This window comes from Lampetra fluviatilis, chromosome 15 (assembly GCF_964198595.1).
Source record: "Lampetra fluviatilis chromosome 15, kcLamFluv1.1, whole genome shotgun sequence".
NCBI classification, from domain to species: Eukaryota; Metazoa; Chordata; class Hyperoartia; order Petromyzontiformes; family Petromyzontidae; genus Lampetra; species Lampetra fluviatilis.
The window spans coordinates 9,850,361-9,867,077 of NC_136289.1; the positions used below are offsets into that span (position 1 = coordinate 9,850,361).

Sequence of the window (16,717 nt, forward strand, 5' to 3'; positions counted from 1 at the left end):
CGATTCATGCTCACGGCCGACGCCAGTGACGAATATCTGAACCAACTTTGTGGGCTTCCATTTGGTCGGGTCAGCCTGAAATGAATACCTGGTGCGGTGTGTGAAGAACGGCACTGGGGAGGAAAAATTGGGCCGGTCGTGGCGTTGGTCACCCACCTCTCCCCCCCCCCCTCGTGTGCCGTGTGCGCCTTCATAGGTGCTCTCGAACAGCACTTGCCCGCAATAGTCTGGTAGAGGCTATACGGGGGGCCTTTGTCACTACGTCCATGCGGGCGCGCGTGTGCACACCTACAACAGCCAGCGCGGGAAGCAGCAGCAGCGGCGGTGGCGCTGTCGGATCGAGTTTACGCATTCATTATCGCCCCGCTCCGGAGTTCCCCGTGTCTTCCTCCGACAGCACCACCACATACTTCTCATCTTCACCACCGCCACAATCATCATCATCCTACCCCCCCCCTACACCCCACGATATCAAGACGAGGGGAGAGTACGCGCCTGGACAGCCGTATCAGCAGCAGCAGCATGGCCGGGCAGTTGCAAGGGGTTCAAGTCCCGGACGATTCGGCGTTCATCTCGTTTCGCGCGCAGTGCGACTCTGACTCGGGCTGGCTGCAGTGCTACAGCCGCAGCGGGGTCACGGTGTGGTGCCAGCCCCCCGCAGAGGGACAGTCCGTGCAGAAACTCAAGGTGCGTTCGGGCAGGCGGGATTGGCATGGTGTGGGAAGTGTGCGCGCGCGTGTGTGTGTGGAGAGAGAGAGAGAGAGAACAGATTTGGGAGATTCCCAGTCACGATTAAAATCAATGGAAAGTGGTAACAGAACGTGCGGTTGTCTTTGTGTACAGAGAGGGAGTCGTTAGTAGTTCGATTCCCGGCCACGGTGTGTGGGGGTGGAGACGTTCAATGTCCCCAGTCACGATTATCAGCGGTGGCAAGTGGAATCAGAACGCTGGTGTGTGTATGTATTATGTATGTGGGGAGCGGTAGTGTAGTGGTTAGCGCGCTGCGCTACGAAACCTGGTGACCCGGGTTCGATTCCCGCTCGCGGGCAACACCCAGTGACGATTATTTGAACCGGTTCTGGGCCTCCACTAGGACAACTCGGCCTCATTTGAGTACTTGGTGCGGTGTGTAAACCTCGCCACTGGGGAGACGAAGGCGGCTGGGTGTGTTGTTGGCCACCCACGCCCTTGTGCGCCGTGCTGGCCTTTATAGGTGCTCGCTAACACCACTTGCCCCAACAGCCTGTCACAGGCTATCCGGGGGGTCTTTGTCTTTTATGTATTGTTGTGGGAAGAGGTGGCGCGCAGTGGTTAGCGCACCGCGCTGCGAACACGGCGACCCGAGTTCGATTCCCGCTCACGACCCATTTCAGTGACAATAATTATCCGAAGCGGTCTTTGGGGGCCTCCCCTAGAACGACTCGGCCTCAAATGTCTACGTTGTGTAACGATCCTCCGTGGACAGCGATGTGCGTCTTGTGTGCCTCTTGTGGACATCCCCATGCAGTGGAAACTCTAATTAATAGCTAATAAACAGGAGGTGTTTGCTTTTAAGTCGGTAACTCTTTGTCATATGCACGTGCCTGTTTTTCCTCTTGCCTGATAATCATTCTGGGGGGGGGGGGGGGGCTTTTATTGCTCGCACCAGGGCCCATGCCAACCACACTGACGTGCTCGGCTCACAATCAATTATCTCCTGGGTCGATAAAATCGGTGCCAACCTTGTGAAAAAAAAGTTGCCGTCTGTTCAGGTTTCTTTTAATATGAATAGATAAAGTTTATTGCACAGTTGTATCTATCCTAGCCCTTGACATAGCAATGTGGAATTTCCACAACCGTAGGAAACGAACCGACTCTCTTGAAAATACTTTCAATCTCAATGGGCTCCCTTGATTCCAAATTCGGATAACTTTTTAACAGTTAAAAAACGTGGCTGGGAAAGGTTCATGTGAGCGAATTACATATGATATGAACGCATCTAAACAAACATCGATTCTTACACGCGTGATTCGGCATGTATCCTGAGCTCAAGGATGCGTTGTATTCGATTAATTATTCGATTAGTCGTCACACCCAGAGTCGTCATCGTCACGATCTACGGGCAGATTTGCCCGTAGGTGTCCACTGCACATTTCGTAATTTGTTTCCACTTTCCTCTCTGTCTTGTGCCATGATGCTCAGGAAGTGGCCCCACGTCTTTCTGGTACCGATCTCTCACGTCGCCACATTCTGTGGCAGGGTCCCCGAGTCGTACACAGCACGCGTGTGCGGCTGCCACAGAGGCTACCCTGCGGTTTGACAGTGGCGTTGTCGTACAATGCTCAATGAATAGGCTGCATCATGGCGCTGTGCATCAACATGTTGAACACTTATATGGGACTATCGTTGCTAATGGAAAACTAACGGATAACACACTGTAACGTGGTAACAAATGTATGTTAATAGCTTCAAAAAGTCGACGAGTCTCCACGTGTTCGCCATCATTGTCAACACGTGCCTGGAATCTTCTCCAGGTGGTCTCCAGAGCCCGCACGAGGCACATTTCTCGTGGTGTTGTTGCAAATTCTCAGGAGTGTTCACATTTTTCCGAAGCACCTTGTACTACAGCCAATTCACGCACGGTGCAAGAACGACTGTCAGCATTCACACCCACAGATCGATGGATCCACCGGCTCCCCCAGAGGTAGCCGGAGGAGACCCGTCACAACTCTGGCACACTGCCCCGCACTCGCGAAATCGACGTTGCGTTTTACGTTTTATAGGAGCCTCCCCCCGCCCCCCATCAGTCCATCCGTGGGGATTTAGGCTTCACAGGGCAAATCCCACACACAGTAGAGGCAGGAGATGTACACCAGGGACACACTTCTTTGGCTGACAACCAATCCATACAGCGTTGTCTGCCCCCATCATCGTGAGCGCGTGCGGATGGAGGTGACTGCTCGTGGCATTGACGGGCACTGAGAGATGGAGAGCTTATCCACCTGCCCCGGCCAGTAGATCGGTGACGATGTAATCGATTCGAATTGATTTGCACGCCGAGGCGGCCGAGTGGCTCAATTGTCAGAGTGCTGAGCGGCAACCCCCCCCCCCCCCACCTTGCTTGTCTACTGAGTTATCAATGATAGATTGAAACTAAAATCTTTTGAGCTGATTTTTTTTAGTTTAGTTTGTCTTTTCTGCCCGCACCTCCGATTAGCGCGTTTGGCGATGTACGGGCAACATACGTACACCGGGCATTAGCGACCACACACCCACACAACAAAAATCGCGTAACTTGTAGCTAGGAGAGCAAAACTAATTCCCGTAAAACCAAGAGCACTATCGGGATAAAGTTGTGGGTGGGAATGGGTGGAAGAACACGGTTTACGCCTGCGAGTTATGCGTGCGAGTCGAATAATTGACGGTTTGTGAAAAGTATAATACTCGTGGTACATTTAGGTTGACGAAAAGAACACAACCGACGAGGTGGGACAAATTTAGAAATAATAAAAACGAGTCTGTGAAGAAACAAAAAAACTATGGGGGGGGGGGGGGGGCTTAATTCAGGTTCTCGGTGAAGTCAATCCGTCGGCCTAAACGCCGAAATTGGATGACGAACGCGCGAGAGAGTTTGCAATCGGCGCGTGTTAACTGCGATGACGTACAGTTCAGGCACACGCCGTGGAACACAGAGGAAGAGTGAGCGGATTCGAATTTTTTAAAAAGTTTTCAAAGAAGCGAAGAGAAGACGCGCGCCTGCGATTGCCACCGAGCGACGGCAAGAGGCGAGCGCCGCATGGGTTCGAGAACATTCGCGGGTCAATGACATTCAAGCTCTTAAGGACACGTGAGTGGGCCTGGGGGACGACGATGGCCAAGAATCGTCACGGACTTGCAGCCAAAGGAGGGAACGCATCCGGTAGGACGACCGCCAAAGAGATGGAGCGACTGATGTTGCCTCGTGTTTGCAGGTGCTCTGGGTAGATTATTTACATCACGTGATTGTGATAGGCGGCGGTGGCGGCGGCTTGGGGAGGTCATCATCCAGCAGTGGATTGACCAAGGCTAAAGAGGATGGATAATACAAAGACAAACACCCCCCCCCCCCCCGTATAGCCGGATCAGACTGTTGATGCAAGTGCTGTTCGCGAGCACCAATGAAGGCCGGAACGGCACACGACGGGATGGGTGAACCAGCACGGTGCCCCAACCGCCTTCGTCTCTTGAGTGGCGATGTTTACACGTCCCACCAGGTACTCATTTAAGGCTGAGTCGATCTACGTGAGGCCCAGGACTAGTTCAGACATTCGTCGCCGGTGTTGGTCGTTTAGCGGGTATCTAACTCGGGTCACCGTGTTCGCAGCGCGAAATGTTACACGGATATAAATATCCCCCGTATGTAAGCCTTCAACAAAATGTTGGGGCAAGTGTCGTTATTAGCGAGTAGCACCGAATGAAGGCCGGAACGGCACACGAAGGGGTGGGTGGCCAACACCACGCCCGGCCGCCTTTGTCTCCCCCAATGGCGATGTTTACACCGCACCAGGTACTCATTTGAGGCCGAGTCGACCTATGGGAGGCCCAGAACCGGTTCAAATAATCGTCACGGGGTGTTGGCCATGAAGGCTGGAATCGAACTCGGGTCGCCGGGTTCATAGCGCAGCGCGCTAACCGCTACACCACCGCAGACAGACACACACAAAGACAAACATACACACACACGCGCACGCACGCACGCGCACTTAATCTACCCATCGGAGCCTTGCGAGGTGGCCGATTGAGTGCCGTGCGCTGAGCGCTCCCTTTGATGAGCGCGTCACTCGCGAGCGAGCGGACGCAGCTGTAACTGAGAGGGCTTCGTCTATTAATTTAGCACAACAACACGCGAGAAAAGGCGCTCGCGGGAGGGAATCGCGTTTCGCTGACGCGGGGTGCGGCTGGCGGGGCTTTTGGCTCAATCTCCCATCCATACACATCTCCAAACTTGAGCTCTCTTATTCATCCTTTTTGTCTTCTTCCTAACATCCTTCCCTCTGGAACATCTTTCAAGTGTTATCTAGAGTGTTCTATCTTCTTGGTTCTTTCGGTAAAGTCACGTAGAAGGGAAATAATAAAATAATAATACACATCTCCAAACTTGAGCTCTCTAATTCATCATTTCTGTCTTCTTCCCAACATCCTTGCCTCTGGAACATCCTTCAAGTATTATCTAGAGTGTTCTATCTTATTGGTTCTTTCGGTAAAGTCACGTAGAAGGGAAATTATAAATAATTATTATTTTATTATTTCCTTTCTACGTGACTTTACCGAAAGAACCAAGAAGATGAATCCCTGCAGTCACGAAAGCTTTAAATCGAAATTTAAATCAAAATTTACAGTGTTCTAATGATACCTTTTGTCCCCCTGAAGATGCACGAGAGTTTTTCCATTTTTCTTTCTCTCCATCCAAACTTATAGAAGGCATTGGAAATTTTTAGGGGTTGGACGTAAATATTGCTTCCATTTAGCTAGATCGTTTTCCAGGAATTATATTGGTATGCCACAACCATCTCTCACCCTATGTTGTCCTCATCGAAATATAGGGTACAATAATGCAAAATTCATCAAATAGGCATACCTTGTACATCTAGAGGTAGTACCTTATGCCGACCGATAAATATATATTCCCTACCCCACGTCCGATTATAGCCGCGTTAAAGAATATATCGAGTGAGAAACTAAGCCCAGGTTGGGCATAAGTCCCCTTGCCTGCACAACTGTGATGTCTTCATGATAGAGGCGAGTAACTGGTGTACTCTTGTGGTGTATTCACGTGTGTGTTAGTTTGAGACTGCATTGTTTAGTGGCCTGGCAGAGCCTTTTGCGGGACCCAACTTCTCCCTGTGACAGGTGCCCTCTCGGGCAAATGCAAACGGTTGCGTGAATAAAGGTTTTTTTTGGGGGGGTTAGATCGTGTAAAGTATAATTCTGCCATTAAACAACCACCACCCGACACAACCAATTAGTGAGGTTTGTCACGTAAATAGAACGTCCCAATTAGTTGCCACTTCAGAACACCGTTGAGAGTTTACTCTCGAACACGACGGAGGGGTGTGCTTGAAAAAAAATATTACGGCTGCTGCGAGGCTGTAGCTAGTAATCGGATATGTTGCTTGGCTCCTGGAGGGTGCGCTAGAAAATGTATAAAAGTTGGGGCCAATGTGAATTATGATGGTAATAATGTTTTTTGTATTAACCCAGGAAGGCACGGTCTAGCCTTAAGACGTTGTTTTCGGAAGGGTTCTGCTGCAATGTGGGATCATTGGGCAACTCCGTCAATGTGTCTCTGACCCATCCCCATGTTGGAAGAAACTGAAGATCACGGAGAAAACCCATCTCGCATACGAAGGGATGACACAGCTCCATACAGATGGATTCTCAAGTATCCATTGCTATGACTGCCCTCTGCTGTTGACCTTTTGCAGCCCGAATCGACAACACGTGGTATTCTCCAAATACCAACCAGGCTCAAGGCTGCTTAGCTTTGAGTTGTCACACAGTACAATGATTCATTTCACTCGCACACACAGAGCTTCTCTCAATGCTCCATCTCCATGGTGGACGTCCTCTTTGGGAATGTCTTCCCTCCTTTAGCTGTTACCTGAGTGTTCTCAAATGCACGCGTTGAACTCCAGGCATTCGAGTTTACCCGCCACTCACAGAATTACTCAATGTATTTTCTTAACAGAAAATAAAACATCGTAGAAACTCCACAGGTAAAGACTTAAAAGCTACTTAACTAAATATTTCAGTCCGCGAGTCTGTCTGTCACAAGCAGTTGAACGATTTTGTTTAACGTGCAGAATTAAGGGCTCACTGACCAGAAGGAAGTAGGGCCCAATGGTATTGATGATTAACTCGCTGTATCTATCCTTGCATAACTTTTTGAGTTGGGTATAATAAAAACCCGTTGCTAAAACTTTTTTAACACAATTTATTAGTTCTAGTTGGAATTTTGGTTCGTAATTATTATTCTTTTTACTTCTGGGGCTTTAAAAATGTCTACATGTACTCTCTTTTCAAATAAATTGCAATCCTGGCACGGTATCGGGAGAACAAATGTAGTCTTTGCTAAAGCGGTGAAATTACACGGGCATCCTCTGGCACGAAGCCGCCCTGCCTCAGTCCACCCAACAGTCTAAATTAGCACACTGCAGTCAATCGGCAGATCACGTGTAGTGGGGTAAAGCGTGGGTATTCCTACATCTTCCAAGATGTATGTTGAACTTCTTCAGCACCATACGTTGTCCACTGTTCCAAGGGGAGGTGCGGGGGAAGGACCACAAATTAAACACAAAAATCGGTTCTCGAGAAATGAGTTTAACATTTTCAACTTAAAAGTGCATAGCTCCAGTGGCTTCCTAATATCGGAAGGAGAAGAGCGTTCCAGACGGCCGCAGGAGCGCTATTTTTAACGCGCGCGATGCGGTGGTCAGCGTGGAAGAGAAGGCCAAAAATATCCCGCAGCGAGAAGTTCCCTCTGAGCGCCTTCTAGTGGAAGCCCTTCCGTAAGCAGTGGCGTGAGCAAGCAATTTCAGGGGCTGGGCCTCTTGCCTCTACTCTGACTATTAAGGCGATTATGGACCGAAGTTATCCGTAGCTGGCGCCGAAGCCGATGAGAGGCCCACCCCGTACGTTTCCAGCTGAACCCCCCCCAACCTCCCAGCCCCCCCACCCACACCCAGCCAGACTGCGCCATCAATGTTTAAGCAGCCGTCACTCAGCGTTGCTTTTCTTTGGAGGCGATTAATAATGCAAGGCGGTGGTTTGGGGTTTCAGAACACTGCGCTGACAGCGATAGGGATATGTGGCCGGACGAGCCGCGCGTGGCGGTGGGGGGGGGGAGGTTGAGTGGGCACAGTGTGGAGCGGACGGACGGGGGAGGATCACGCGCCCCGTTATGAAACGAACTTTCGCTCTCGGGCACGAGTGTCCGAGCGGGTTACCTTCGGTGGACGTTTGTTAACGTTGTGGGGGGGGGGGGTGATGGTTGAGGGGCTCTGGGCATCGGGGAGTCGAGATGCGAGGGCGCGGAAGAAGATCTGCGTGCCCCTCTCGCCACCCGCCGCCGTTCAAACGAGCAAAAGAAAAACCACGCGCACGCATGGATTCTGGTAACGCTTGCTGGCCGGCGTTTGTCGTCAAACGTACATCATGAGCGATAATAATAATAATAGCAGGAGCCGCTCGCGCCGGGCGAAGGGAATTTTTCCTGGACATCTGTGGAAAAAGAGCTTCATAGCTCATCGGGTTTTTTTGGTATAAATGAAGATTCTCATTCTACGACCGAAGGCCGCGATGAGACCAGGGGGTTTGCATAGCTGCTCTGCCGTGGAGGTCGTTTGTCAGCCGGCAGGGCTAGGATGCTGAATGAGGTTTTTTTTTTCCCCCACCCCCGAATACAGATATTTATTTACGGCTGAGGCAACGTAGGGGAGGCTCAGGACTGGTTCAGACATTCGTCACCGGTGTTGGCCGTGAGCGGGAATCGAACTCGTGGTGCTGGGTTCGTAGCGCAGCATAGCGCTAACCGCTGCACTACCACTAACTCCCCACTGATACAAGACAAAGATCCCCCTCATAGCCTTTAACAGACTGTTAGGGCAAGTGCTGTGACGATGTTTACACAACGCACCAGGCACTCATTAGAGGCTGAGTCGATCTAGGGGATGCCCAGGACCGGTTCAGATAATTGTCACTGGCTGTCGGTTGCGAGCGGGAATCTAACTGGGGCCGTATCGCAGCTCGCTAAACACGACACCACCGCTGACACACACAAACAAAGACAAAGATCCCCCGTATAGCCTTAACAGACTGTTGGGGCAAGTGCTATTAGCGAGCACCTATGAAGGCCGGCGCGGCACACCAGGGGGTGGGTGACCAACACCACGCCCGGGCCGCCTTTGTCTCCCTAGTGGCGATGCTTTTACACATCGGACGAGGTACTTATTGTTAGGCTGAGCCGACCTAGGGGAGGCCCGGGTACCGATTCAGATCATTGTCACAGGGTGATGGCCGTGATCGGGACTCGGATCGCCGGGTTAGTGGCGCAGCTCGCTCTAACCACGACACTACCGCTGATATCCACACACGCGCGCACAGATACACTGTAGAAAAAGACACGTGTGCATCGATTGATGATTGCGCCCTGTCAATGGCTCCCACGCGTCCGTCTGAATCGTTGGTTTGGGCAGCACTGATGTTTCTTGAAGCCTCTTTAAAATTCGTACTGCCCACAATGATTTATATATCAAATGAGCACGCATTATGAACAGACTATTTTTTTTCCCAACAACCCAAGAGATTCTGCACTCCCCCCCCCGCCCGCCCCCCGGGGCAAATAAATATACAGTATTTCACGAAGTAAACATGATAACATTGCTCTAGACTGTGGGAGGTCTCCTGCTACGAAACGTTTGTCCAACTCGTATTTCATGAACCAATTGAACGAGCCGATGCGACCAAAAAAATGCACGCGGTCCGTGTGATGAATCGCCACGGCCGCGTACAATGGAGTAGCATTACACGGTGTGTTCGTGTGGAACGCATCATACGCCGCTCTGCATCTGTTCGTCGGGAGCGTACTCTTGAATTCGTAGTTGAGATGTCCTTTTGACAGAAGCATATTTTCTCTCTTTCTCTCTCCGTCATCTGCTTCTCCTCCTTGCCTGGGATCCACAGAGGTTCGTCTCGAGATACACTCGCTTGACGACCTCCTGTATCCTGTGATGTTTTTTTTCTTCCGTCCGTTTACTTTTGTTTTATAATGTGAATAATAATAATAAGATAAATTATTGAGTCTTTCCATGATTTAGTTGTTGGCGTTACGCCATAAGACGAAGAGTTTCCCCGTTTCAGAAACTCGAGCGGCGAGCAGCGCACCACCGCGTGCCGGGTAGCCCCGGGGGAAATGACGTCACAGGACTACCTGTGACGTCGACTTTAGTCGGACTCTGATTCCACGCTGGGGGCAGCACCGCGTGTTCGTGACGTGGCAAACGACGCACAACTTTTTACGTGTCGGAGCTAAAAGTTGGTTAAATTTGGTTAAATTAAGTTATGTTATGAGCTTTGAAGTTACTAGAAACCAAGCTGAGACTGCCAACTCGCTACATTTTTAAAAAGCGGTATGGTCCCGTGGACACTAACACGACCTCCATTAACACGTGTTTTCTCCTAGAACATCAGAGTGCAGCGCCACATTAAATACGCACTACAATGACAATAGTTTAAAGCGATTTGAAGCATGTATTATTTTCAAAATGGAAATATGGTTTTGGGGGAGGGGAGGGAGCAGAGCTTTGTGACATCGTGTGACGAGAGGGGGGGGGTAAAAAAATCGTCCAAAATCGCGTAACGTCATTTATGGCCGGCCCCTAGGGCAGCGCGCCCGAACGCCCTAATTCGTTCCCTAATTTCGAGAGTATGTTTGTTGATCTTCTTTCGCACCGTACGTAGCCAACCGTGCTAATGGAAGGTGCGCTGGGAAGGACAAAAAAAAAAAAAAAAACACAAAATGCAGTTCTAAAAAAATTAGTTTTCAATTTAGATCATTTAAAATTGCATCGCTCTCCAGTGGCTTCCGAATATTGTCAGGAAGAATGTTCCAGACGGCCGTAGAAGCGCATCTGAAAGCGCGCGGTGACGGTCTTTGTTCGATGGCCAGCCAAGAAGCCGCTGCGAGGATGAGCGGAGTTCGCGTGATGGTTGATGCTCTATGACGAGGGTGTCATTACGCCCTAGGCTGTTATACGTTACCCATTGTCTACCCCTCCTTTTGAAATTCCCATTGTATTCTTTTTTTCATGACGATAAAACCACGGCTTACAAAACGAACAATGCGGATTGATCACACAGGCGGTTGAAACCTGGATTTATAAACCCTCTGGGACCTTAATTTGTGCTGGCTCTGTGTCTCTGCCCTCGGAGTCACCCTGCCCATCTCCCTGCGCTGTGTCCAACTCCGTGTGTCGTGTGGTCTTTGGGACCTTGTACCGTTTGTCATTTGTCAGCAAACAACACGAAGCACAAAAACAAAGAACCCCCGTATAGTCTGTAGCAGACTGTTGGGGCAAGCGTTGTTCGCGAATACCTATGAAGGCCGGCACAGCACACGAGGGGGTGGGTGGCCAAGACCACGCCCGGCCGCCTTTGTCTCTCCCCAGTGGCGATGTTTACATACCGCACCAGATACACAATTGAGGCTGAGTCGACCTAAGGAAGGCCCAAGACCGATTCGGATAATCGTCACTGGGTGTTGGCCGTGAGCGGGAATCGAACACGGGTCGCCAGGTTCGTAGCTCAGCGCGCTAACCGCTACACCACCGCTCCTCACGAAGCACAATCCACACACACACACAACGAGAGAGCTGTACGGCTCAACTGCACACACAAAAACAAACCAACCTTACACATTGCTGCGTCTTGCCACAGATGAGGAGTGGGAAAGATCACGTCGGCTTTCACGACCAATATTAACCAAAATTATTATTTTTGGGTTAGAGCGCGTAAATATAATTGCATTGTTAAAATCTGTCGTAGAACAATTCTGGCGAATTGCCTGATGAAGCTGGTTGTAATCACCAGCGAAACGTCGTACTCTAATTATAAATGGTGTGGATTTATTCTCCCACACACCGGTGTGCTAAAGCAGTAACTCATTGCCAGATTTCATTTACGTGACAAACCTTGCTAATTGGCTGTGTCGGGTGGTGGCTGGTTTAACGACACATTTACACGATCTACCCCAAACAAACAAAAAAAAGCCTTGATTATGCTCGGTAGCGTTGTTGCCGGGGCTAGAAAGATTCCGCCGATATTTTCACGAGGACGTGACGTTACGTGAGTTGACATCGCAGATAATTTGTCTGTCCTTTCATTAAAGGCCCGTTCAGTCTCTCGGGCAAGGGAGTTGAGGACATCTGGTAACCCTGAGCACTATTCACGCACGTGTATTGCACACCGCATGCACACCACTGCACACAAGTGCACACACGCACTCGCCCACGCCACCGCACACACGCACTCCATCGCACACATGCACTCCACCGCACGTACGCCGCGGTTGCCACGAGGCACAATGAGGCGACACGAACGAGACGTGGCCAAAATAATTACCCAGAACTGTTCTGGCTCACACCTAGCACTGGTTGTTTGCCGGAATGCAAACAAATATGTCCATGCGTAGACGTCCTTCTGTGATGAACAGCCAGAGTCTTAAGATCCTTAATAGGCGAAGCTACGTGATCTCACTTATCAATTCGTTCATCGGCGCATTCATTAGTGCACGACGCGGAGATGAGCGAGAATAATGAAGGGTGAAAACGAAGCTCGGGACGAAAAATTAAATGCAAGTCAAAGACAAATGTACGTTAAATCACGCCTGCAATTTTTGCTCGTTGTGTTTTTAATAAGTATGAATTCACGTGCCGGGGCGTCGGCATGCGAGATGTCGTCGAGTCCCGGCACTTCAAGCGCCAGCGACTCCAGCGAGCGGAGGGGGCGAGGCGTGCAAAATTAATGGCTTTTATATTTAGCCTTTTCACCGTTTCGGATGCGTGCATTATTAAACAGGAAAAACGGCCACGAACACGGGGATTCTGTGACGGTGCCAGGGTCAACCTGATCGCGATCACTCGCGATTATGAATTCTGTGGTTCTCAGCCCCCCCCCCCACCCCGTGTCACGGCTCATCGTGCGCTAGCACCGTTTCAAGTTTCTCGATGTTTTCCAAAAAGGCAAAGGTGCAGGGCCGCATCACGATCACTTTCTCGACCGCCGCTTGCTGGCGTTCTTGCCACAAAGGAGGACCCCCGGCGTATCGCTCTCACTCGCATCACGCAACAACAACAACTGGGAGATGTGTCCTCCCCGCGGATAAAAGCGTTAATAGTTTGTTGTCGACGTGGCTCGCCCACAGACGGGTGCCCGAGATCCTGGCCGCGCAGACAAAGGTAAAGACGCAGCCCTGCAAGCGCGTTTTCGCGCCACAGCACGTGGTGGGGATTTTTACTGGCGAGTAAGGATGTTTGGCCTACTCTTCCACGCTGGTCAGATGTCTTTGAAGAGGTGGGACTACCCACACTTAGCCCTACCCCAGGCGACCTGCATCTTGACTGTGGGTGTACCCAGTCACATCGCAGCGGTGGCGAGATGTTAACTACCTCGCCTGGTATACAGGAGGTCGTGAGTTCGATCCCGAACCCTGTCGCCTGTATATTTGGAATTTGTGCGTCTCCCTGACCACATTTAGAATAAACAAGCGCTTAGAGTATTTGGCAGCTGCTCTCAATTTCCACGTGATCAGCCACTTAATTGGGCTATCATTTGTGGCCAAGTCACTTCTGAAAAAGAGTGGGCCTGGCCTGACCATGGTAGGATACTTGCACCTTTGTTGCAACTTCCGCTTTGATGGATTGAATCGAACCCGTAGGCCTCCGTGTTGTGCCCGTGTTTTCTATTCATATCGAGGGCGGTGACGCTACCTCATCTTAGAGGTTTCCCGGTTTGGAACCAAGCGTCCGCCCTGGTTAAGGACTGCGGGGCAAATAACCAAAAGAAAAAAATGCGCGTAGTCTGCTTCACAGTACACGTTAAATATCCCGTGGCACCGTTGGCAAGAGTAGGCAAGGCCATCGTGTGCCCGGGGCGTCATGGTCCATCTGTGCCGAATTCAAGGGGAAAAAACGACCCCGCAAATGACTCAATGGGAGTGTGCATTTAGATCATCGCACAGACCATCCGGCCCGTGAAAACTTGGCAGGACCCCCCCCCCCTACTCCTAAAAAGTGTAACAAGTATCGGCAAGTGTTGTAATAATACAGTAATCCCCTCGGTTAACAGTGGCATGGGTTAGCGGATTTTCGGTTAACGCTTCGCCTCCCATAGGGACACCATGGTTTCAACTTAACGTTAACATTTTGATTAACTGGATGTTCAACGTTATGCACGCGGGTGCCAATTTCGGCAAATCGGAGCGCTCGTAAGTGGGCGGAGCTATGCCCTCAGCCAATCAGAGACGCCCATTTATGAGCGTTTAGATCTTCACTGGCCTCAGATGAATGCTTTAGATGTGTAATTCCTATGCTCGACTAATAGTTATTTCGGTTAACAGTAGTTTTCGTGAAACGGAGTAAAAACGGTTCACTACTGTGATACAATCGTATGCCAGTTAAGCCACCGCACACACCGCACGCGCCCGATGGTTGGCAATCAGTGAAATCTGTACAGGGACTCCTCTACTTACGAACGAGTTAGGTTCCAGATGTCTGTTAGCAAGTCGATTTGTTCGTAAGTCCAACTTTACTCCTGTCGATTCCAAACACATGGGACGGCATGTACACTAAATACGGGGAATTGATTTAAAAGTTGTATAATCTCATGGAGATGTAGATGATGCACACTCGAAACGAAGGACGTGGGCAGGTGCTCCAAATCGAGGGCAAGCACATTTATTTATTGTGGTTAATATTAATATTGTGAAGAACAGCACCGTCATTCAGGAAAATGCAACAGCACGTGTTACACGCAGCAATTCTTCCGAGTCGCCATTAACCATGTGGCTGGTTTACACCGTTACACGTGCGGTTATTTATTATTAACCCTGCCAACCACCTACAGGCCCAACTCAGTCATCACATGCTGCTGTACACACATGCATTGATGCACTGCACAGCACATCAGGACTTTCACAGAACCACACTTTACTCCCTTGCTGCACAAGGACATAATTAAAAGAGTGATCCATTCCTAATGTGCCACATAGATGCCACTGGTTCTTCACGTTCTGCAGATGTAGATGCCACTACCGCCATCTATGGCGCGGCGGTTGAACTTACGACTCTCGGTCCGAACAGGCAACTGGACATACGGACAGGTTTGTTCGTATCTCTGAGAGAAAAGTTCGTAAGTCGAATGCTCGTATGTAGATCGTCCCCTGTCGCGTGGAGGGTGCAGCGAGGACTGCAGTTGAGAAACGCGATGACAAGGGTCGTGGCGCTGCCAATGAATTCCTCGCGTCCAGCGCGACTTATCAAACGAATCCCCTCCCCCTCCTTCCCTCCTCCAGGGCAACGCTCCGCTTCACGCCGCGTGACATTTACGCATTCCGCCGCGGCTATTGAATTATTTATCTCGAGACTTCGTTAGATGTTTTTTTTTGGCGTCGTGTCTCCGTGTTTTTTTTGGTTGCGTCTAACAAGTGAAATGCGCTCTCGCGGTCACCGGACGCATCGTTGCATCGCGTGACCATTGGGGGGGAGACTGAGATGGCTTGAGGAGGTCATGGACGATGATGATAATGATGCTCACGACGATTAACTAGCAGGAATGGCTTCTGGCAAACGTCGTATTCTACTGGTCTGTATCAGGGCGGGCCCTTTTGACCAAATCAGCCGGAATGGGCCCGATTTCGTCAGATCTCAGCCGACTTGAGCCTGGACAGCGCTTGGATGGGCGACAGCCATGCACAGACAGGTGGCTGTCATATCACTGGCAGGTCTAAATGGAGGGCAGCAGAGGGCTTTGCAGCAAGATACATTGTACCGTACTATGCCCGCCCCCCCTTCCCCATGTCTATGCCCTCCCCCCGGCCCAACAACTTCCACTAACCGGCACTAACAGCACGGTGAAGTATGGTCAAATCAACTCCCACGACCCAAGCCCTGATCCAACGGTGGATTTGACGGAAGCATTCAACTTGCACACGCGAGCGGCACGACTGCATATCCGGCGAGGCGTTTTCTTGTTCTCCCCTTACTCCACGCACGCCGCTCAGCGCTCATCGTCCAGACGCTGATGAGCGGCGGCGTCGTAACGACAACGATCATCGGCTTCGGGTGGAGCCCCCGATTCTTTGATTTGGCTCTCGTCGTGGTTAATCAAGGGGGGCGGGGGGGCGGCAAACTCGTAGCTTTGGCCACCATGGGGGTGGTGTGGTGGTGGTGGGGGGGTGGCAAGGCACGCAAACTACTGACCAGTCACGACCCTGACGACGAGTCTCGATCCTGATTCGGCTACCATATTCTTCTAATGGGGGGAGGGGGGCGGAGGGGGCAATGTCTGTGAAGGGCGACTACAGCCAGCCACAGAGCCGTGTGCGTGAACACTCCCTTCCGCCAACCCCCATCGCGCGGGTCAATTCGACAGCAGTGAGAGGTGGGAAAAAAAACCCAGTGTGGCGAGTTCATTCGATCCCACGATTGATTATTAATCGAGTGGCGGCGGCGGTAGCGCGCGCCTTGCGCGAGCTGCGCTGGGTGCATTACTGCGCCAGTGCTGGACGTGTCGGAGAGACAAGCGAGTCACTTGAACTCGTCGCTCCACACCGCAGCCCCCCCCCTCCCCCCGCCGAGGTAGCGCCGGGTTCGCCTTGTCGCACACCCGGCCGCTCGAAGCGTGCGTCGAGCGGGCCGGGTGTGGATCAAGGCCGTTAATCAGCGGAGGTGGCTCCGAGGTTAAAGCGCTGAGCTGGCACCGCTGGGCTCCTGGGTTCGGACACCTTTGAATTAGACCAGGTCCTCGAGTGTAGCGAGTTGATGGGCTCAGCTCGGTCAGCGATGACTGCGCCAGATAAGCAACCGTCTCAGTAAATGTGGTTCTGCGCTGGGAAAACATTCGAGGTTTCAGGATTACAATCTCGGTTTGGCTGTCATTCGATGAAACTTACTTTCGTACGCAGATTAGGTGGGAAAGTGCTGCC

At 51.0% G+C, this 16,717-nt stretch overlaps 1 protein-coding gene across 1 annotated transcript in view; it reads left to right on the forward strand.

Annotated features, from left to right (window-relative positions):
• Nucleotides 1-248: 248 nt before the first annotated feature.
• LOC144936204 (START domain-containing protein 10-like) overlaps nucleotides 249-16,717 on the forward strand; it is a 46,006-nt gene continuing 29,537 nt past the window's right edge. Inside the window, exon 1 of the mRNA XM_078863185.1 lies at nucleotides 249-687. Coding sequence (XP_078719311.1) covers nucleotides 523-687 — 165 coding nt within the window. The 5' untranslated portion in view covers nucleotides 249-522. The remainder of the gene's footprint in view (nucleotides 688-16,717) is intronic.